Here is a 24,671-nt window from a genome sequence, read left to right as displayed (position 1 = left end):
TTAAATGAGTTTAAAAGTCTAATTTTTGTTTGGTTTGCAAAAGCCAGAACATTCACAGAAGTTTTCTAATTTTCAACCAAGAATCCTGCTTTTGAGAAAAAAAAAAAAAAAAAAACCCAGAAGGTTTGTGTCTAAATTAAACAGATCAGCAGTTGATCTTAATTTAATTTACTAAACAATTTCATTTAGCAGTTCAGAGACTTGGGCTTCTTCCATGAAAGTGTAGCCATCTGGAGGATTCTACTATTTGATCTAATTTATCTCTGTCCACCTTTATTGCTAAAGTGCATTGCAAGGACCCAGAAATACCTATTTGTCACAAACCCACTGTTGAAGCAATACATGGCAAATCATTAGAGAGTTTAGTGTTTTACAATTAATTTGCTGTATTATATTAAGAAGAAAAAAAGCTTTTTCAATATAAAAGCAACATATTTCAAAGTCTTAGGCTTACTCTATTTTCAAATTCGACACAAGTTTCTGAATTTTCATTCCTGTGGTCAGATAATTCCACTGTGCTGTACACTTCAGGGTCTGGTGTACTCAGAAGCAGACAGATTTTTGGTTAACTGCAAGAATCAGGAAATGCACTTTTGTATTAGGAAGTGGCCCCTAAGTTGCAAATTGTGAGACAAATATATATTTTTGGTAATAAAATTTTCCCCACCACCTATTCTCATCCTGCAACATAGTAGGAAGGGTCTAGAAACACAGTGTAAATGAAAAATAACTTCAAGTATGTCTACAATGTCCACAGCAAAAATAATATAATAATATTTTACATGCTACAGAATGTTTCTAGAATGTGTATTTATTTATAAGGCTTAATTATTTGATAATGATATTTGGTAAATATTTAGGCATTATTTTATTCTCTGGATATTTTAGAAATGTGAAGACATAAGTGCTCTATTGTATTTATTTTCCAAGTAGGATTTATTTTATTGCAATAGAAGTATACCTTATTTCTCAAAATAATGCTATGATAGCATTAATGTTTTACAGCTGCATTGAGTCAATTCATAGACTTATCAAGTAACAGAAATAACACATATCTCACTTCTCAAGTGATTTGTATATATGACTAATAGTTTTGATCTTAATAAGATCATAGGCAACATCAAAATATAACTATTCAACTTGTCAGACTATTGGTTCCTAAGTATAATGGTTTTTAAAAATTATTTTCAATGTATAAAATGTGAAAATATAACTTGAGAATAGAAGTTTCAGAACTAAGCACCATCTATTAATTTGTTGATAACTATTCATTATGATGGAATTAAATTTCAAAATTAAATTATTAGAGTAAAAACTGTGAATAATCTTTATAATAAAAAATTAGAATAAGGTATTCTTTATATTACACAGAACATCAGTTTTATAATACGTTTAATTCTGGATATATTTTTTCCTTCAAAAGATATTCAGATTTTACCAGAACTTACTTACATAAATGAATAAGATTGTATTTCAGACTTTAATGGAACATTATTTATGTAATTTTTCTGTTTTCCATATCATATACTTACCCACCTTCTAATTTTATTGATTACACAGTTTTGAAAGTTTATTTTTTTCTACATTAAGGCAGTAAAGTTTAGAAGTAAGTATTATCTATTGAACTGATTATCTATTCAAATAGGACATTTGCCAGAATTAGCCAACAACTCTTTCTTCTCCCTGGTTTTTGTGAGAATGCAAGCATTACTTATAAGTAATGCAACTCTTCTTACACTTAAAAATATACTCTTATATTGTAGTGAGTAGAAAAAAACTTACAAAACACTTAAATATTTCCTAATAGTTCTGGCAACATTTAAAACCAGTGATTTATGTCTTATATTAACATGATAATACCAAAACCTTATTCCCAATACTCTATTTCCTGAAATATTTTCTTCTATTTTAATTTTTGACATATGAAAATTAGCTATAAAATAACTGGAGAAACATACTGTGTTTATTTTTAATTGGAAGTAAAATTAGAATTTATAATTTAACTCCTTTATGAAATGCATACCAAACACAAATTTTTATGTAACATCAAAAATAGACTAGACATGAATTAGAATATGAATTATATTAGCTAACAATATGTAGAATTAGAAAAAGTATATCTGTTAAGTTACAAATAAATTGTGTTAATATCAAATAGGTATATATTTAAAAATTAGAAGTAAGTTAATTGCTCAGCCAAAATAGTTTTAATGTGCTGTAACACCAGACACACCTTTATTTATTACAGATATTAAAACTATAGTGCTAAACTAATCAAATTCAAATGAATTTAACCAAATATATTTCAGTGAAACAGTGTTTAAGAAATGCAAAATATACTACAGAATGAAAAACTCATTGCCTTGTAATCAAAAGCAGTCAACTTTAAACTTCTACCCATCAGGTATATGATAAATTTGTCATTTCCCAGTTGTGTTCTTAGCAGGAAGTTGTCAAGAAGGTTTGACATCTCTTAAACTTGCATCTAATTTGTCTGTGTTTATGAACCTAATGTTGATCTGTAAAACCACAGTACAGGAAGGAGAAGATGGTTACAGTTCTGTTAAAATATGTATACATCAGGATTTGCAAATACCATGCATGGTGTTAAAGGATGGCTGTTTTCCAAAAGGAAATGGGCACTGTCTTTTCCTCAGTTCTTGTTGTTGTTTTTTTCCTATGTCAGATGATTCCCAACTAAATTTGGGACAATAAGGGATATTGTTAACTTATTTTCCCAGTATTTGGATATATTAGAATGAATAACAATGGATAAATATAATACTGCTATATCCAAAATGCTCCAAATTCAGAAGTCATTTTTTCTCATAAATTCAAAAATGTTAACCTTCCATCGATACTATATTTTCAGTAATTTTATAAAACTTCTACCCAAGGAAGGGTGTTGAATTAAAACATCTAATCTGCTTGTACTTTTAAAATGCTAGCTTTTATATAAGAAAAGTAAAAAGATCAGTAAGTGTGGTGTTACAAGTTCAGAAAACAATTGAAATACAAAGGTTAAGCCTTTCTGGTATAATAAACCAAGTTTCACCTTTGACTGGTTTGACCCGGTTATTTCTATTTTAACCCTGTTTTGATCTTCAATTTCAAGGCAGCAAGAGTCAAGCCACATACATCAATTCTTTCCAAACTTTTGATTTTTCTTTCATTTTTACACGAGTGTAGATTTTTGAATATTGATGTATGCTCTTTACTCCCTAACTGATAATGTGAGATACTATAAGAATCCCAGGAATTTTTAATAGTAGGTGAGGTTTCATTAAACTTAGTTCTCAAGTGACATCTTAAAGTTTATTCATCAAATAATTCAGGGTGTAAAAGTAGCATATAAACATTACTTGAACAGTCATTAAGCAGTATAACTGTTTTCAGTTATTAGAGGACATTAAGCTCCATACCATGTGGTGGAAAATAATTAGGTCTTATACACATGCCATTAAGGATACTGCTACCAGATTTAACCAGTTTCACTTTACAAAATAATGGTCAGCTGTAGTCAGCAGCTTGCCCAAGTCATAGGTAGTCATATTTTTACTGCCATGTCCCAGCTGCATGTATGTATATATATATATATATATATATATATATATATATATATATAATGTGTCTTATGCCTTATGCTACTGGTAATGACTAATGTTTGTCATTATCTTCAATCTTATTTTATTTTTATTTTTATTTTTTTAATTTAATTTTATTATTATTTTACTTTAAGTTTTAGGGTATATGTGCACAACGTGCAGGTTTGTTACATATGTATACATGTGCAATGTTTGTGTGCTGCACCCATTAACTCTTCATTTAGCATTAGATATATCTCCTAATGCTATCCCTCCGCCCTCCCCCCCACCCCACAACAGGCCCTGGTGTGTGATGTTCCCCTTCCTGTGTCCACCTGTTCTCATTGTTCAATTCCCACCTATGAGTGAGAACATGCGGTGTTTGGTTTTTTGTCCTTGTGATATTTTGCTGAGAATGATGGTTTCTAGTTTCATCCATGTCCCTATAAAGGACATGAACTCATCATTTTTTATGGCTGCATAGTATTCTATGGTGTGTATGTGCCACATTTTCTTAATGCAGTCTATCATTGTTGAACATTTACGTTGGTTCCAAGTCTTTGCTATTGTGAATAATGCCGCTATAAACATACCTGTGCATGTGTCTTTATAGCAGCATGTTTTATAACCCTTTGTGTATATACCCAGTAATGGGATGGCTGGGTCAAATGATATTTCTAGTTCTAGATCCCTAAGGAATCGCCACACTGACTTCCACAATGATTGAACTAGTTTACAGTCCCAGCAACAGTGTAAAAGCATTCCTATTTCTCCACATCCTCTCCAGCACCTGTTTCCTGACTTTTTAGTGATCACCATTCTAACTGGTGTAAGATGGTATCTCACTGTAGTTTTGATTTGCATTTCTCTGATGGCCAGTGATGATGAGCATTTTTTCATGTGTCTTTTGGCTGCATAAATGTCTTCTTTTGAGAAGTGTCTGTTCATGTCCTTCACCCACTTTTTGATGGGGTTATTTGATTTTTCTTGTAAATTTGTTTGAGTTCATTGTAGATTCTGGATATTAGCCCTTTGTCAGATGAGTAGGTTGCAAAAATTTTCTCCCATTCTGTAGGTTGCCTGTTCACTCTGATGGTAGTTTCTTTTGCTGTGCAGAAGCTCTTTAGTTTAATGAGATCCCATTTGTCAATTTCGGCTTTTGTTGCCATTGCTTTTGGTGTTTTAGACATGAAGTCCTTGCCCATGCCTATGTCCTGAATGGTATTGCCTAGGTTTTCTTCTAGGGTTTTTATGGTTTTAGGTCTAACATTTAAGTCTTTAATCCATCTTGAATTAATTTTTGTATAAGGTGTAAGGAAGGGATCCAGTTTCAGCTTTCTACATATGGCTAGCCAGTTTTCCCGGCACCATTTATTAAATAGGGAATCCTTTCCCCATTTCTTGTTTTTGTCAGGTTTGTCAAAGATCACATAGTTGTAGATATGTGGCATTATTTCTGAGGGCTCTGTTCTGTTCCATTGATCTATATCTCTGTTTTGGTACCAGTACCATGCTGTTTTGGTGACTGTAGCCTTGTAGTATAGTTTGAAGTCAGGTAGCATGATGCCTCCAGCTTTGTTCTTTTGGCTTAGGATTGGGCAGTGCGGGCTCTTTTTTGGTTCCATATGAACTTTAAAGTAGCTTTTCCCAATTCTGTGAAGAAAGTCATTGGTAGCTTGATGGGGATGGCATTGAATCTATAAATTACCTTAGGCAGTATGGCCATTTTCACAATATTGATTCTTCCTACCCATGAGCATGGAATGTTCTTCCATTTGTTTGTATCCTCTTTTATTTCATTGAGCAGTGGTTTGTAGTTCTCCTTGAAGAGGTCCTTCATGTCCCTTGTAAGTTGGATTCCTAAGTATTTTATTCTCTTTGAAGCAATTGTGAATCATTCAATCTTATTTTAAAAAGCGCCTCAGGAGAGACTGATCATAGATAGGACGCTGCTGAAACTGAAAGTGTTTTTCTAAAACACATAGTATAAAAAGCACTTAAATACAAAAAGTTGGATGGATAATTTAGTTTATTTTGGGTATGCTTGACAACTGCTACTGTTATTAAATTTGCCATGAGACTGATTGACATCCAATATAAGAATGCCTTATAGATGCCTGTATGTGTAATTGCACAATGCTTTAAAGCTGTTTTACTCATCTGGGACTGTAGGTGAAGATGTATGATAGAAAAACAAAAAGCTGGAATAAACCCAAGACTGGCTGTTGGGAGGTTTAACGTTTTTAACAATGGAGGTGAGTCCCTTCATCCATTTGTGATTTCATTTATGAACTCTTCTTACAAGACAGGTACAGAACACTTCATTATGGACCCAAACATATATGTTTAAATGGATAAAGTAGCTGTTTGCATCAGATGGAAGCTAAGTGGAGGCATTAAATTAATGTCAAACAAGTGAGAAACTCTTTTAGTTTTATTCTACATTGTAGCGGCATAGTGGTAATGTGGTGATTTTCATATGCACACAATTTCTGTGTGTCTTATTCACCAGAACTTGAGGTCATAAATTCCTGTATTACAAAGAAAAACAAAAGCAATAATCAACTAATAAGGAAATATATTTTGTTCAGAGAATGTGATGAATGTTCACACTGTTTTTCACAATAAGGAGGATGGGGGACAAAAAGTTTCTGTGGAGAAGAAATGTCATCCACCATACATGATGGCTCTTTATTGAGCCTTTGCCTAAAGTATTACTGTAGTCATCCTGCCAAGTATCACCTTTTTTTATTAGAGGAGAAGTTCAATTTCACTGGAGAAGGCCAAGATATAGGGACTTCCAATAAATCTTTGTAGAATGAAATGGGATGGAATGGAGTAGGGTAGAACAGAACCCAGTAGAATAGGACTACATTATTTGTTCCTTCCTTTAATTCTAATTTATTCTGAAACAAAAGGAGAAATAAATGTATGGCTGATCAGAGTTACAGATAATTTGGAAGATACGTTTCTGTTTTCTTCCTTGTATATTCTTGTATTTTAAAATAACTATCTGGGGAGTATAAATTACACTTATGTTTGCTTAAGGAGATAGGAAATTGTGTAAGATATATTTCAGGAATTTTTTCTTAAAAGGACTTAAGTAATTTTTTTAATGAAAGTACATTTCCCAGGACTTGATATTCAGAAAGACCTTAGGGAAGAGTTGAGAACAGTTATGGATACTATAGAAACATTGTGCCTCCTTCTATTTTGTCTCAGAGGAGTTTGGAAGAAAACAGAATCTTATCTTTATGACCATCTTGAATCTGATCCATACTTAACATCTTTCCAAACTCTTTACAGATTTCCATGTAAATTCTCCTGTACAATATAACACTCTCTTTGGAATTCACTGTCAGTTACGAACTACACTGTGTATAAAGTGACCATACGTCCTGGTTTATGCCTGTTGTTTTAGGGTCATTATCATTAGCACTACCTTTTACTCTCAGCTGTGTCCCAGTAGGGATGAGAAATTGTGGTAGTCTTATCTATAAATAATAATAACATGTCAACAATAATAACCAATAACCTTATTGGAAGCTTGCTATTTGTCAGAGACTTTGAGTGCTTTCATGTATAATGAATTCTTCATAATAACCCAATGAGGCAAGTATTTTATTTCCCCCATTTTACAGTAGAAGAAACAAAGAGTTAAAGACGTTAAACAGCATGGCCTGCTCACATAATGGGCCCAACCTTAATCCAGACAAAGGTCTGACTTTATAACATCGTGTGCCAGAAGATGGTTATGCTATCTTCTTCTTTGCTGGCTGATAGAATTAGCTTTGTTTTTTTTTAATACACTCAAAGGTTATCAATAGTTCTCATTTACTATTCTTCCTAGATGTTATAACTATATTTTTATAAGGACTGTGGATTTTAAGATGCAAGAAAAGAACACTGAAGTGAACTAAAATTCATTTGGGTTTTAGTTCAGGATATTAATTTTACTATATTAATAAAAATAACTGTGATTTGTTGAGTGACTAGTTTATGCAAGATTGGGACTTTCTCTTTGTTATATCACTGACCCTAAAAACAGCAGTGCAAGGCAGAACATTTGAACCCCATGAATGTATATGATTGCTTTAGCTGTTAGCCCTAAATTGGTTCATAGGTTACAAATGAAGCTTGGGGCATTAAATCATTTCAGCAGGCCTCTCCAGCTCTGACATTCTTATCTCTAGCTGTCTCTAGGAGTACTTGATTATCAGGATATAAGACACAGAATCTGGATGCAAGGAAAAATTCTTGGGGACAAAGGTACTTACTCAGCACCTCATGTTTATATTAACTATTGTGCATTGAGTGCTTAATAAGGGCATGCACTTTACATATTTTTGTAAACATATTTTCTTCTATTTTTCTCCTTACCATAGGCCAAAAAAGAAGATAATTTGGATTTGAACCAATGTAAGTTTAACTCCACTATGCTAGAGAGATCATCTATCTCTGAAACTCTCTATAGATTACCATAATTTAGGAACTTTTCTGAAAAGCAGTATTAAACATGAATAAATAACATTTGCTGATAATCAAATTTGTTCCATGACTGTATAAATAATATCAATATAAAAACAGATATAATAGTGTTGTATAGAGATTGTTGAAATTCCTTGTCATATTTTCAAATAAAAAGTGTGGAAATTTTTACTAGTGCAGAGTAAGTTCTGTATACTGCAAAGAACAAGGTTAATGTAAATCTGTGCCTATATGCAAAAGATGATTACAATTCACTTGGGAATACAAGAATATAAATCCACAAATGTGGATTGTGTACTATTTTAAAATGCCAAATTTTATAGTGTAATTTGAACAGTGGTTCTTAACTGCATATGCATATCAGCATCATGCATGGTGTGTTTTACAACTACAGATGTCAGGACCCTACTGCATTGACTAAGTAAGTTTTGAGGTTAGAACCTGGAAATGTGTGTTTTTAAAATTCCACGGGTGATTTTAAGGTGTACTATGGGTAATGACCAGTGGATTAAAATATATGTGTAACATATTAATATGTTAATTATGGAGATTTTAAAAGTTAATTTTGGCTGGGATATAAAAAGATGGCTTTATAGAAGAGATAGGATTTGAATGGAAGGTCAGATGTGGACAGAAAGTAAAAGAAACATTTATTTATTTTTCTTATTTAGCCCAAAATAAAATTTTATCTTTAAGGTTTTTATCTGCATTTCAGATTCCTAATTGGATTGGGCTGGAATAGAAAATAAAACAATAAATACCTCAAAATGTTCAATTATTTTCTAATATATCTGTGATATGGCTATATGAAAATCAGGTTTGAAAGTTTGCCTGAAAACTTGTATATTATAGTATTTATATTAATATCAATAATAAGGAAATCTAATCACAGCTAATAAATGCAATTTAGGCTGCAAACTACCAAGGGCAGGATTTATGTTTTATTCAAATTTGAATTCTTAGATATTTAGCATAGTGGACTAGCCTATGCATAATATATATTTGTTTGTTGAATGAATTAGACATTTGGACTTATTTGCTTTATTTATTCCACCTTGTGGGGCAAATTTCACTGGTGTCCATTTGAAGGCTTAAGAACTTTTGCTATGAAAGTTTTGGCTTGTTCATCTATTTGTTTCTTGACCCGGAACCAATGTTCTGACAAAGACACAATCATTAGCTTATAGGAGACAGCTTTTAGGTTTTTTCTTTCCAAGAAAAAGACTGAACGGAAGGAAAGACAGGTGGAAAAGGCAAATGAGAGTTGCAGGAGAGTTCCTTTTTAACAGCAGGAGAGTTCTCCTTCTAAGTTTATGCCCACAGCAGCTGGTAAACCACTCTTCTCAGATCAGTCCTTCCACAGGGAGCACTGAAGTCACCAAACTTGCCTATGATCAGGAGAAAGGCTTCCAAAGCTTTCCCAAGCTCTATCTACTAACCAACTTTTTTTGTAGGACACGTTTGTTTTGTCACTGTTTTGGTTTGGGGTGTTAATGGAGCTTTAAAGGCACAGTAAAAAGATCACAAAAACTATTTTTCTTATGTTGCATATGTCTTTCCAGCACCAGTCAAGCCAGGGTTCTTTTGCTTTTTGGTTGTTGTTGTGGAAACGATGTCAGATGTTCATATTTTCCCAGTGGAATTTTACAATACTTTTGGAAACAGTTTCATAGGGTGAAAATAATAAGAAGGAAGAATGAAAACAAAACACAGATGGGAAAAAAGTACGGTGAGTTGATGATAGAAAGCTTTGATTTTCATTGTTCTACTTTTGAAAATAAGGGTAAAAGTCAAGGGCATCTTACAATGTTTAGCTGTGGACATCCATGTGTAAAAACATTTTCAGTGTGAGACTACTTTGATAATGATGACAGCCACTTACTTTGGTATTAGGAAAGGGGCAGGTAAGATCCAGAGGATGGAGCTTGGGCAGAAGCTGTTGTTACAGGACAGGATTCCTGTAATCTACTCTCTCTATGGGCCATCTTTTGAGTAGTTGCACTTTTTTGGCTTCCCCACTCCTTTCTCCAGGTGCCTTATGATTGCTTCACCCTACACAAGTCTGTTTTTCCTCAGGAGAAAACAAAACCAAAAAAAACATGATTACATAATTCTTTATAAGCAGTGATTGAATAAGAACATATCTAAAACAGTTTAATTCATATTGGGTGGCATAAAACAGCTGAAAATCTAATGAATTTCTGTTTTAGGAATGTTTCAAAAGTAGGCCATCACGTGCATGGCGTATACGTCATCTTGAATACAACCATAATTTTAATCAGTCAGTGATGTGCTGGCACCGGCGCATACAAGCTCATAGGATCCAAACGTGTGCATCTCTTCTCAACTAAAGTTCAATGACTTCATTTTGGTAGCTTGAAGTAGACCCTGGTGTGTCTACTTATACCATAGAAATTGGAGAATGTTACAAATCTGGACTTTTTAATTATTTGCAGAGAGCCAGTTTACCAGCACACCACTGAGTTACATGCACATTTTAGAAGTAAAAAGAGACCTAGTATAAATATATGTCTGTAATTAGGGATGTTACTTGCTGAGTAAATATTTAAAGAAGACACTGCTTAAGAGACACGTATTTTGTTAGACTGCCTAGGCTCAAATCTTTTATTAGTTGTCACTTAATCTCTCTGTCCTTTTGTCTTCTTATCCTTAAAATGAGAACTTCATAGGATTTTTCTGATGATGAATGAGTTAATATATATGATGCACTCAAAAAAGTGCCTGCCAGAGAAGATTCTCAATAAGTATATTCTGTTAGTAGCAGCAAGAGATGAGGCTATATGGTTTTTACAATCTTCTCTTAAAAGACTGCCTAAATTCAGTGTTATTTTCCTTGTTGAGCTTTTATATCTCAGAAGCCCATACTCAATTTCCACAAGTTTTGTAAAGATCCGTTAAATGAAAGCACATCAAATCTCTTTGAAATGCATAAAGCACTATGTAAATGAAAGGTGGAATAATTATGTTAAAGGCATCATCTTGAATTTTGTTTATACTGCATCTCCGAAATGAGCATCAGATTTCTCTCTAGGCAGTTATTGCTCCTACAGAAACAAACACAGATGGTGCCCAAACTTCCTACTGAATATTTTGAGGCAATGGCGTTTATCAAAATACCTCTGGTCACGAAATGTACAAAAACTTCAAACAAACTCCACATCTCAGTGTCAGGCCAACATGGTTATTTAGGCAAATAAGCCTTTCTTTGATAATTCAAGGATTTTCTGATGTGTGAAATGGACTACTTCAACAAATAAAAAATCTTACATGTAGGCTAAGTTTTATAAAATAGGATATTAACATAGCAATTTCTTTTAGAGAAAAATAAATCAGTTTGTCTTCTGTGATGAGCATTTCTAGCCAAATTAAAAGTAATTTTTTGGTTGTGCAGGGACACGTTCCTTTTTCCCACTGACCTTCTGGTCACATAAAGCAGAAAAAATATATGTCTTAAAAATACGTATTTAGGCAAGGCACATTGGCTCACGCCTGTAATCCCAACATTTTGGGAGACCAAGGCAGATGGATCACCTGAGGTCAGGAGTTCGAGACCAGCCTGACCAACATGGTGAAACTCTGTCTCTACTAAAAATACAAAAAATTAGCTGGATGTGGTGGCGCATACCTGTAATCCCAGCTACTTGGGAGGCTGAGGCAGGAATATCACTTAAACTAGGAGGTGGAGGTTGCAGGAAGCCAAGATTGCACCACTGCACTCCAGCCTGGGCGACAGTGCAAAACTCCATCTCAAGAAGTAATATGTGTGTGTGTGTGTGTGTGTGTGTGTGTGTATGTATTTAAACGTTCTAAGAACCTAGTCTTTGGAATACAGACCTTCCTATTCCACAAGATAGTCCTGGGATTTCTATAACCTAAACTCTCCTTATTGGGTTTTGTGTTGTTTCTGGGCATGTTTGCCTTTGAATCCACTTTTTGCCCTTTCTCTGGCTCAGTTAGCAGGAGGGAGATCTGACCCCTGAGGTTTCATTTCCCCGAGAGCTGTCTCAGCTAGCTTGCAACTGGCTTCTGCCAATGGGGATTTGGGGGTAAGTACCCTGGCAGGAGCCTATGAGATTGAGAAAAAGGTAGAAGTCAGGTTATTTTCCCAACATTCACTTTGCCTCCTGCGCCTTCCCCAGCAGCAGCTGTATCTTTTTCCCACTCTGCCTCTCACGACTCAAGTTTGCCACAGTTCCAGTTCCCAGCAGGTAATCCAAGGCTCCTGTGTTAGTTATAGAAGCATCTTCTTGTCCTGTCCTGTGTCCCTCCAGCCTAGGGTTAGTTATGACTTGCTCCTGTTACTAATTTCTGAGTTGAGCAACTCAGAGAAGAAATGGGTAATGAAAGAGACAAGAAGTGAGCCTTTTCTCTATTGGTTTCTTGTCTCTTTCATTACCCATTTCTTGCTTTAACTAAGCCCCTGCATTATAGTCCTTTAACTACTCCAACTGAACCCTATTTTCCTAATTGAACCCTGATTGACCCAAGGTCTGACACAGGCCACTTGCCCATACTGGATTCTTGAGCAAACAACAGAAGTGCTGTTCTCTCTCCCATATCCATCCTGAAGATTCCAGAGATTTCTGGTTCATGAACATTAGCAATCATGGTTCCCTTTACAGCTCTCCTCCTCTAGTTAAATGATGATTCTACCTTGAATCTGCACCATATTCCTGAGATGTTGGCAGAAAGTATTTTTGTATGTTTCTGCTAACATTAGTGTGACAAGACATTCAAAAATTACACTCGATTATTAACCTTCTTCAGGCCACATCCCTCAAATTCACTGCAAGGAACTGATTTAAAGGTGGTTGGTCTATCAAATGTTAGCGTCCTTTCTAGTAAGTCACAAAGAATGACAGGGTCTCCAGATCTATTTCCACACATGAGAATAGCAGGACTGAAGTATGGACCTGTTAGTTATTATCATTCTAAAATTCTATTCCTTATGCTCTTTTTTGAGGAAGGAAATTTGGGCCACAAAGCACCTTCGTATCTTAAAAGCTTAAATTAATCCTGTAAATATATTCTTAATCCAAAGCTGCCAAACTAGGGTTGTGTGTTCCATGAATTTGTTAAACTTATTTTGGACTTTGAATGTTGAAACATGTGATCTTGCTGAGTTTCTAAAAATAATATTTTATAAATTTTTTCACCATTTTTCTGTATACCCATCCTTTTACACTGCTCCTTCTTCCCCAAATGATCTTTTTTATTTTACTTTTTTTGCTGTGTTATAAATTCTAAGCCAAGTAACTATCCTTGCAGGAGTATTCTCTGAACTCTCCCAGTCACTGTTTGGGAAGCATTGCTTTGTAGCCTCAATTTGTGCCTCCATAGAGCGTTTTATGAAATGGTATATTTACCTCTCTCTCTCTCTCTCTCTCTGTCTCTCAGTTTCACATTAGACTTGAAGTTCCATAAAGGAAGGACTGTTCTATCTTTTCATTCCTAGTGTCCACTAACTTCCTTGGCACCTAGAAATCATTCAAATAGTATTTGTTAAGCTCATTCTGAACAACACTGAAAGTTCCAAGGCCTGTCATGCTGGACAAATTTTAGTATTAGGATCTTCAAATAGAAGGTTTTTATTTTTAAATATTTTTAGAACTAGGAATATTTACTAACAAACATATAACAGACTTGTTATTTCAGAAGATGCCTAGTGTTTATACCCTGTCCACAGAAGTTACATCTTTGTTGAACAACATTGATACATAAGGTAAACAGGCACTTCAGAGGAACAGAGGCACTTTAACAAGTTTAGAACAAAGCTTTTCAACTCCTTATCTTGTTTACCTTATTTTTCACTGAAATTGCATCCTCTCTCTGTGTTTGTCTTCCTAAATTTAAGCTGTTATTTTCAGTGTCCATCTAAATACTATTCTCACTGACTCCGCCATCAATTAAGTAAATGCCATGTCTCTAACTCATTTCCTTTAAAAAGGATGAGCTCAGCCATGCTCTGTTTATTCCATTTATAATAGCTCTCTTTGCACATTTTGGTCCATTGCCTCCGGTGTCATTTCTCATGCATCTGTTTATTCTACCCAATTAGACTCAGAGCTTTGCAGTCAAAGATGCTTTTTCTTTTATATCTCCTCACAGCATGTTCACAATAGAGGCTTGTAAACTAAATGTCTTCTAGATTTCACCAATCTGTGCTGGTATGTTTAGTTCCTTGAAAATGAACACACTGATGTGCTCACTCTGTGCCCGTGGCTACATCCATGGGCATTTTGGTCACCCACACAGGACATAGCTCTGGGTGGTTCCTTTATTCCAGACCAGGGATTCTGGGAGCTAGGCTATGAAGCATAGGGAGTTCAAATCCCCTTTGCCACTTTTCTTTGAATCAAGTAATATCCCTAACCTGGCTCTTTCCAGGGACTCACTATTGCCCTTCTAGTAGTTCCCATCATTAATAATTTGTTATCTGTCAAATAACCTGTTCATTTCCTTCATAGCACTTGTGATAATTTGTAACTATATACACATGTAAAATATGTATAGAATATGCACATAAAGTGAATAAGTTTAAATTATATATAAATATGTAAAATATATAGTAAATATAAAGTAGATGCATGTATATGTATAAGTAATACATACAAAAATCACGTCATACATATGAGCGTACATCTGTGTTTATTTCATGTTTTCATCTTCTTTTTTTCTCCACAGATTTTCGTCATCTCAACTCACCTCACCACTACAGATCCAAGCCTGACACAGAGCCTAACAGAAGTAGGTATCATAAATATTTGTTAAATAAATAAAAGGTGAATGAATGTATCTACGACAGTGAAGATTTCTTTCCAATTATTAATTATATCAGATCTTAAGTTTTACTGAACAAAAAGCATAGAGAGGAGAGAACTAGAAACAGGGAAAAACAAAAGAGCCAATTTTCTTCTCTCCACTCCAAAATTTCATAGGTTTATAATCTGTCTTATCCTAGAAAGGGGCTCCCAGGTTTCTCAGTTTGTTTTTACCTGGAGAAGGGAAAGGGGAAGTCAAGAAAATCTCTGCTGTCCACTGTTGGTGCTACCCACAAATAAAATCTATGAATATTACAATCAAAAAGCTAATGATTTCCAAGTAGTATAGCAAAAAAAACTAATTGGGCATTCCTATATCTACTGTTACAACCTCCCACTTCTTTACCAGTACAATCTGGATATCTTTAGAACATACTTATAGCATATGCACTTATTCCTCCTAAATAAAAAATTCTGATGACTAAACAACAAGAGTGGAACATAATTACAGGAATAAGTATAGACTGTGGTGATTAGTGACAAGGATTGTGAGCCAGAAGGCTTGGTTTCAAGTCCTGGTTCCACAATTTTCTAGCTGTGAGATTGTGGACAAGATATGTAATCCTACTTTGCCTCTGTTTTTTCATTTGTAAAATGAACATCACAATAATTCAGGCCGAGCAGACCTAATCCAAAGTCCAAAATTCTACAAAATCTGAAACTTTTTGAGCACCATATAATGCCACAAGAGGAAAATTTCACACCTGACCTCATGTGATGAGTTGCAGTCAAAATGTAGGTGCAAAACACATAGTTTATTCAGCATCCCCAAGAGGAAAATAAAATTACTTTCAGGCTATGTATATAAGATGTACATAAAACATAAATAAATTTCATGTTTAGACTTGGGTTCCATCCCCAGGATATCTCATTATTTAGCAAGTATCTATTATAGCAAATATTCCAAAATCTAAAAAAAAATTGAAATCCAAAACACCTCTGCTCCCATGCATTTCAAATAAGGAATGCTCACCCTGTCCCTAAGTCATAGGCTTTGTTTTAGCACTAAACCAGTTAGAGCACCTAAAGCCCTTAGAATAATGTCTAGCACATAGGAAACACTCAATAAATGTTTATCAATCATATTCTTATTATTTGTATTATTATTTCTGTCACCATCTCCACATTAAGACAGCTTTACTTCTAATACAGAATGGTTGAATTTCCATTATGACTAAGCAAGGAAAACAGAGAGAATGTACACATTGGAAATAGTAAGAAGGAAAAGGGAACATAGCCAGAGATGCCTCAGAAATGTAAAATGGTAGAAAGTCAGGATTCTCAGATATTGTTATGTCCTGTTTATAAAGTTTTTCTTTTTAATTCTTACCCCAATAGAAAACTTTTCCTCATACATCTTCTAGACACCTAATGATGATAATTACTCTTATTTTATCTTATTTGGTCTACAAAATTTGGAGAACAACTGATTACAATGTACTTTTTAGTACCCCCAGCCTTCCTAAGGAATTTTAATTGGTTTAACTCTGTTTTTTTCAAATGTGTTCATTCAAGGGCTATTCATAGTCCCCATAGTTGTTTAGAACCTTGGCCTAATTTAAAAAAAAAAGGCATTAAGTTTTTCATGTATTTGACTGTATGGCATAAGATAATAACATCATTAACCCTTAAAAAGAGAGACCTTTCCCATCCGACTATGCTTATTCACTTTTTTTTTATGAATTTATGTTTGCATTTCAATTAACAAATATTTAGTTAGATTCTACTGTGTGCCAGAACTGCACTAGACATCTGATTAAAAGAAAAAAAACTTTTTTTTAAAAATCAGTGAACAAGGCATGACAGACAAAGAATCTGCTTGCATGAAGCCTGGAGTATAGAGAGAGTTTGGAGCAATAAACAAAACGCATAATATTTAAGTTACAAATTGAAATCATTGTTATGCCAGAAATAAATGGAAAGCAGGAGAGAAAATAATGGGGATGAGAGGTGGGGAGGTTGAAGGAAGTGTTAGGCCAATTACATAAGGCATCTCTGAGGAAGTGACATTTAAGCAACACCTGAAGGAAGAAAAGGAATCAGTCACTCAAATTGCTGGAAGAGCTGCATAATGCAGGCAGAAAGAATAGCAGTGCAGAGGCCCTGCTATGGAAAAGAACATGCATGAGTCATTGAGCCTGTAGCTGGACACTGGTGAGCAACCGGGGCTTGGAGGGAGAATTACAGGTCTGAAGATGCAGGGTTTTTCTAATTTGGATATTCTCTGGGTGGAACAGGGTAGTGTTACAAGGTACATAAGCAAAGAGCTAGCATGATCTCTACATGTTTCAAAAGATAACCCTGGTTGCTATATGAAGAACCTATGGAAAGGAGATATGACTAAAATAAGAAGACAGTCTAGCAGAACATTAGAGTAATCCAAACGAGAGATATATGTAGCTTAGCCTTGAGTGTTGGTTATGTAGCTATCAGTAACTGGAGATGAGAGACAATTAGGAGGTAGAAATGACAGAATTTTGTGATGGTTTGGATTGGAAATGGAGGAATTATGTATGATCCTTAAGTTTCTGCCTGAAGTCTTACATGATAGTTCTATTTACCAAGAAAGAAAAATTGTTGAAGTACCAGTTCTATCTTCATTAGGTTAATTTCATGATATTTATGTGACACCCTAGTGGAGATGATAAATAGGCATTTGATTATACTGATTTATACTGATGTGAGGCTGTTATATAAATGAGCCAAAGATGGCCTCTGCGTATTGGCCCCCAGGTTGTTACTTCCTCAATATAGGCTGACACCCACTAGCCCAAAAGCCCACCAGCGGATTAAATCAAAAGTTTACACATGCATTTATTTTTAAAATAGGCTACACAAGCATATTTTTAGCCATTTAAAATCTGGCTGTTTTGCATATCCCACAAAACTTCACCCCACATCTGCTAGCAGTAGCTAAATCCCTTGGGTCATAAAGACCCAAGCCACTACTGCCTTTTGGAGCTCTTTGACACACACTCCCCACCATGCCACTAAGCAACATTGCCTTAACACGTAAGCCCCCTCTCTCCTAGAAGTTCCCTTGCACTCCTTCCCTTCTGAGTGGTGACCCTGACCCTTAGCTACTAAACAGACTCCTGCTGTGAAGGACTTCCTCCACGTGAGAAACTGTCAAAGCAGCCCCCAGTAAAGCTACTGCCACCTTGTGGTCATATTTTTTTCCCCTTGATCAACCACAAAATCCCCTACAAAAGCTCAGAAAGATATACCCTGGAGATATCTATCTGGATGGAAATAATTAGCATAGGGATGGAAATATTTAGCATAGAGATGAAATTAAGGCCAAAAGAATCAATGATACTACTTCAGGAAGAGTGCCTAAAAATAAGGTAGGAGGGCCCCACTAAATCTGACCTGTTATAAAATTTGAGATCCAGTAAAGAGGAAAAATATACAAATATTACCACTTGGTCAATTTCTATTTATATTTTACTCAGGCCACACATTGGCTTCTTTGAGATAAAACTGTCTCCTTCCCTCCCCAATCAGGATGGTTAGAATGACTGCCTCGTTTTCTGCTTCTATGACTTTTCTATATAATTGCTTTGCCACATATTATTGAAAGTCTCTGATTATCTGTCTTCATATGGTGCTGTCCTTGGAGGCAGAACGTGTGTTCATGTCTAAATTCCAGGAATCTAGCACAGCACCTGACACACAGGGCAAAATAAATATTTTCTGAATGAATGGGCAATCTGAACATATTAGAATAGCTGTGGAAAAGGCTCATGATGATAATGCAGTGATAGAGGACTTCAAATGACTGGGGAAGGTTAGGATACTTTTCATTTTCATGATGATGGTATTACTATCCATTCTTTCTTCTCAATGTAAAGTTAGATTCTAGCCTTATCTAAACAAAGACATTAGGATATTGAACTTACATGTATTGTACCACAGGAATAATATAGGGAGAAAATGAAATAATATAAAAATATCTCAAGCAATTAGCAAGGCACCTAGTTCCATAAAAACTCAAGATGGCATAATTGAGGGCTAGTTTAAATTTTATCTTATAATATTATTATATTAATTTGGTTTTGCTTTCTTAAATTTAAAATAAAAGAAAAAATAGGATTTTAGGTCAACTTATATAAGATCTGAATCTGAGATGATTTTCTATTCCTAATTAGAACCCCCTTTATGATATCAGTGCTTTTTTTTTTTACTTTTATTTAAGGGAGCAAGGCTGGTCCAAGCATGTTATGACTTAGGTCACTGCTTCCACCTATTTTTTACCAAGATACTTGTTCATAGTTCATAATTTGGCCATTGAAAACCAAAACTAACTAATATTGTGAAGTCTGTGACCTCTACATCATGGCATTTACTGATTAAGGTAGAATAAGAGTTAATAAGTACTTCATAGCAAAAATAAATAGCTGGAATGCATAAAAGATCATGGAGGTTAATTGAGTGATATAAACATACCCACAAAAGATCTCTGGAAAAATGATGGTACAATATCCTCTACTTCTTTAGCTATGAAACAAAGTTGGTTGCAATACATGTCATATGTTAAATGAAAACTTTTTGTATAAAATGTAATCAGCAATTTTTTGAATATTGATTATGAGAAGCACATGATTTCAGAATTTAGAAACTAAGTGCATCTTATAATCTATTTTTTAATCCTGTGCATCACAACTAATAACTGAACAGGATTCATATCTATGGCAGGGAGGAATGGTTAACAAACATTGGAGTTCTGTATCATGTTATATAATTATCTACAATTATAGATAATTATAGATAATTACACTTTAGCTTACATAAACACCATGTTTTATTGACTTGTCGATATCTGTTTTTGAAAATACTGACTAAGGTTGGTCCTTCCTTTGAACTATAAAACAAGTAATATTATAAACCTAAGTATGAAAACCCTCACACACTAATCTGTTATTATTGCTCTCAGTAAACATATTTTCAGAATGATTTACCATATATAAAATACTTTCGCCATCATTTTTCATTGATCTTATTTTATCCTCAGAATCATAAGACTAAAGGTTGTAAAGATGATAAAGATCAATTGCACATTTAAATTTGTAGCATATGGGCCAGGCACAGTGGCTCACACCTGTCATCCCAGCACTTTGGGAGGCCGAGGTGGGTGGATCACCTGGGGTCAGGAGTTCAAGACCAGTCTGGCCAACATGGTGAAACCTCATCTCTACAAACATACAAAAATTAGCTGGGCATGATGGTGGGTGCCTGTAATCCCAACTACTTGGGAAGCTGAGAAGGGAGAATTACTTGAACCCCAGAGGAGAAGGTTGCAGTGAGCCAAGATCACGCCACTGCACTCCAGCCTGGGTGACTGAGCAAGACTCAGTCTCAAAAAATAAATAAATAAATAAATAAAATTGTAGCATATGTATTCATTTTCTGCTTGTTCTTTCCTAATAAAAAGTTAGATACAAAAGACCTCAAATATATAATAAACTTTTCTGGTTGCATACATAGGTGAGTGAAATATGTTTTCTGGGAGGTAAAGATGATATGGGAACTGAGGAACTCAAAGGACTTTTCTGAACATATGTGAAAGCCAAATTACAAAGGCTATGTTCTTCACAACTTTATAAGTTCAAGAAACCAGGATAATCATTTTCTTAATAATGGACAAATGAATAACATGTATTAACATGTGTCTCCATAATTACCAAATGCTATTTTTTTGCATACCCCAAATAATGATGTTTCTGTATTTTTTTAACTGACAAAAAGCAACACAGAAGAAAAGAAAGTAGTTGTCCTTGGAGGAAAAGACATATACTGTGTAATATGGCCCTGAAAGCATCTGCCTACTCCTCTGGATCTGGGAGCCAAGGGATCTGGACACAAACTGTGTTAAGAGACTTGTTACTCTGGGAGCTTAGTGTTCATTGTAGAAAACAATACCTCTGTTTATAGCAGTGTGTGCTCATTTACATAACATTCCTATAACTAAAAATTGCCAGAAGGAAAGATTGCCATTATGTGGAAGTATTAATGTTCTCTAGCTGAGCCACAGGAATTGTCCAAGATCACACCATAGAGTGACTGAACACAGTTCTAAGTACTTTATATGGACTGACTCATTTAATCCTTTCAAAACCTTATGAATAGGTATTAGGTTATCTCGATTTTACAAATAAAAGGACTGAGACTCAGAGATTAAATAACTCGCCACAGTTATACAACTGGTAAATGATAAGATGGATATAAGCACAGGAAACTGTTCAAGGAACAAAAATATATGTGTTTACTAAAAGGAGTATGAGCAATGCTGCCATACCCCCATCCATACCACCATCACAATCATCAGCCTAAATGTTATGGTTCTACTTAAGGTAGATATTGAGGATGTTATTAAAGGTTATATTTTTAAAAAGTGATTCATTATCAAATGTATTGGAAACATGATGTTAAAGATTTCTTTCTTGACAAATGTCTCTAAGCCTTTAATGTGTTATTATGCTCCATAGGTCTTTCAGAGATGTATCTGACCAACACATTTAACTACCAATTTCTTCTCCACCAACTTCCACACACAGTTACATCTTTTGGGGATAGCATTCAAGGAAACACTTTGAAAATATTAACCTGAAATATCCATAGGTTATCCATCTGCTATTTCAAAGCTCCAAGGACTACTCAAATACCATTTTTTTTTTGGCTGCCAAAGAATTTTGTTGTTGTTTTATGTTTTTATTTTTTAAATTTTTTTTCAGGTTCAAGTGTACATGTCCAAGTTTCTTATGTAGGTACATTCATCTCACAAGAGTTTGTTGTACAGATTTTTTTTAAATCACTCATGTGCTAAGCCTAGTACCCAATAGTTAGTTTTCTGATCCTCTTCCTTCTCCCATCCCCCACCCTCTGATAGGCCCCAATGTGTGTTTTTCCCATTCAATGTGTCCGTGTGTTCTCATTATTTAGCTACCACTTATAAGTGAGAACATGTGATATTTCATTTTCTGTTTCTGCATTAGTTTGCTAAGTATGGTTAGCTAAGTATGGTTCCATCCATGTTCCTTCATAGGACAGGATCTCATTTTTTTATGGCTGCATAGTATTCCGTGGTGTATATGTTCCACATTTTCTTTATTCAATTTTTCATTGATGGACATTTAGGTTGATTCCATGTCTTTGCTATTGTGAATAGTGCTGCAAAGAATGTTGGCATGCATATGTCTTTATGGTAGAATAATTTTTATTCTTTTGAGTATATACCCAGTAATGAGATTGCTGGGTTGAACAGTAATTCTGTTTTTAGCTCTTCGAGGAATCACCACACTGCTTCACTGCTTTCCACAGTGGTTGAACTAATTTACACTCTCACAAGTAGTGTATAAGTATTCCCATTTCTCCACAACCTTGTCAGCACCTGTTATTTTTTGACTTTTTAATAATAGCCATCCTGACTAGTATAAGATGGTATCTCTTTATTATTTTGATTTGCACTTCTCTAATGATTAGTCATACTGAGCTTTTCTTCATATGCTTGTTGGCCACATGTATGTCTTCTTTAGAAAAGTGTCTGTTCATGTCTTTTGCCTACTTTTTAATGGGGTTGTTTTTGTTTCTTGTATATTTGCTTAAAGTTCCTTGTAATTTCTGGATATTAGACCTTTGTCGGATGCACAATTTGTAAATACTTTCTCCCATTCTGTAGGTTGTGTTTACTCTGTTGATAGTTTCTTTTGCTGTACAGAAGCTCTTAAGTTTAATTAGATTCAATTTGTCAATTTTTGCTTTTATTACTATTGCTTTTAGGATCTTTTTCATGAAATGTTTGCCAATTTCTATGTCCACAATGATATTGCCTAAGTTGTCTTCCAGGGTTTTTATAATTCAGGGTTTTACATTTAAGTCTTTAATCCATTGTTAGTTGATTTTTTTTAATATGGTGTAAGAAAGGGGTCCAGTTTCAATCATCTGCATATGGCTAGCCAGTTATCCCAGCACCATTTTTGAATTGGGAGTCCTTTCCCCATTGCTTGTTTTTGTTGGCTTTGTCAAAGAATAGATGGTTGTAGGTGTGTGGCCTTATTTCTGGTCTCTCTATTCTGTGCCATTGGTCTATGTGTCTGCTTTCATACCAGAACCATGCTGTTTTGGTTACCATAGCCCTATAGTATAGTTTGAAGTCAGGTAACATGATGCCTCCAGCTTTGTTCTTTTTGCTTATGATTGCCTTGGCTATTTGGACTCTATTTTGGTTCCATACAAATTTTAATATAATGTTACTAGTTGTGTGAAGAATGTTATTGGTAGTTTGATAGGAATAGCATTGAATCTGTAAATTGCTTTTGGCAGTATGACCATTTTAATGATATTGATTCTTCCTATCCATGAGCACGGAATGTTTTTTCATTTGTTTGTGTCATTTCTGATTTCTTTGAGCAGTGTTTTGTAATTCTCATTGTAGAGATCTTTCACCTCCCTAGTGGGCTGTATTCCTAGGTATTTTATTCTTTTTGTGGCTATTATGAATGGGATTGTGTTCTTGATTTGGCTTTGGCATGGCTGCTGTTAGGGTGTATAGGAATTGATTTTTGTACATTGATTTCATATCCTGAAACTTTGCTGAAGTTGTTTTTCAGATCAAGGAGATTTGGGGCTGAAGTTATAGGGTTTTCTAGAGGTAGAATTATGTTGTCTGCAAATAGGGATAGTTTGACTTCCCTTCCTCCTATTTGGATGCCCTTTATTTCTTTCTCTTGCCTGATTGCTCTCACCAGGGTTTCCAATACTGTGTTCAATAGGAGTGGTGAGAGAGTGTATCCTTGTCCTATGCCTGTTTTCGAAGGGAATGCTTCCAGCTTTTGCCCATTCTGTATGATGTCAGCTGTGGGTTTGTCATAGATGGCTCTTGTTATTCTGAGGTATATTCATTCAATACCTAGTTTATTGAGAGTTTTTAACATGAAAGGTTACTAAATTTTATCATAAAAAATTTCCTTTCTCATTCCCAGAAGAAATTTTTCATTTCAAATCTTTCTGAAATTTTTTATATACAGAATTTGCTTGATATTTCTGATATAAGCTATAACTAAGGAAATAAAAATATACAGTGTGTGTATATGTATATACATATCAGAACATACATATCAGAATATATATGTATACATGCACACATATCAGTATTTACACACTCAAGCTCTCTTTTAAGTGGCCACGTTTGTGAGCCATGCATCTCCAAAATAATTTTTAAATGTCATTTTTGGCATTGGATTTAAAAACCACATTTTAAGTATTTTCACAATGGTTTTATCCTTTCAGGGTGGAAAACATTTCTTTAAAGAACAAAAACTATTTGGGACAAGTACAAATTTAGACTATAAAGTAATAAAATGTATTTTCTTTTTTTTATTATTATTATACTTTAAGTTTTAGGGTACATGTGCACAATGTGCAGGTTAGTTACATATGTATACATGTGCCATGCTGGTGTGCTGCACCCATTAACTCGTCATTTAGCCTTAGGTATATCTCCTAATGCTATCCCTCCCGCCTCCCCCCACCCCACAACAGTCCCCAGAGTGTGATGTTCCCCTTCCTGTGTCCATGTGTTCTCATTGTTCAATTCCCACCTATGAGTGAGAACCTGCGGTGTTTGTTTTTTTGTCCTTGCGATAGTTTACTGAGAATGATGATTTCCAATTTCATTCATGTCCCTACAAAGGACATGAACTCATCATTTTTTATGGCTGCTGAGTATTCCATGATGTATCTTCTCTCACCACTCCTA

At 34.7% G+C, this 24,671-nt stretch overlaps 1 protein-coding gene across 4 annotated transcripts in view; it reads left to right on the top strand.

The window, feature by feature from the left end:
* The window catches only part of KHDRBS2 (KH RNA binding domain containing, signal transduction associated 2), a 678,558-nt gene that overhangs the window by 640,368 nt on the left and 13,519 nt on the right, over positions 1-24,671 (top strand). For 2 of the 4 annotated variants that reach the window (XM_054492856.2, XM_054492857.2), the window contains exon 8: positions 14,778-14,840. In XM_054492856.2, coding sequence (XP_054348831.2) covers positions 14,778-14,823 — 46 coding nt within the window. In that variant the 3' untranslated portion in view covers positions 14,824-14,840. Of the gene's footprint in view, positions 1-5,756; positions 5,840-7,777; positions 7,854-7,969; positions 8,004-9,737; positions 9,802-14,777; positions 14,841-24,671 lie in introns of those variants that run through there. The other 2 variants (XR_010126723.1, XR_010126724.1) reach the window with 2 other exon arrangements.

Source organism: Pongo pygmaeus, chromosome 5, assembly GCF_028885625.2.
Source record: "Pongo pygmaeus isolate AG05252 chromosome 5, NHGRI_mPonPyg2-v2.0_pri, whole genome shotgun sequence".
NCBI lineage: Eukaryota > Metazoa > Chordata > Mammalia > Primates > Hominidae > Pongo > Pongo pygmaeus.
The sequence above is the reverse complement of the archived record's forward strand: the minus strand, read 5'-3'. Positions and strand labels throughout refer to the sequence as shown.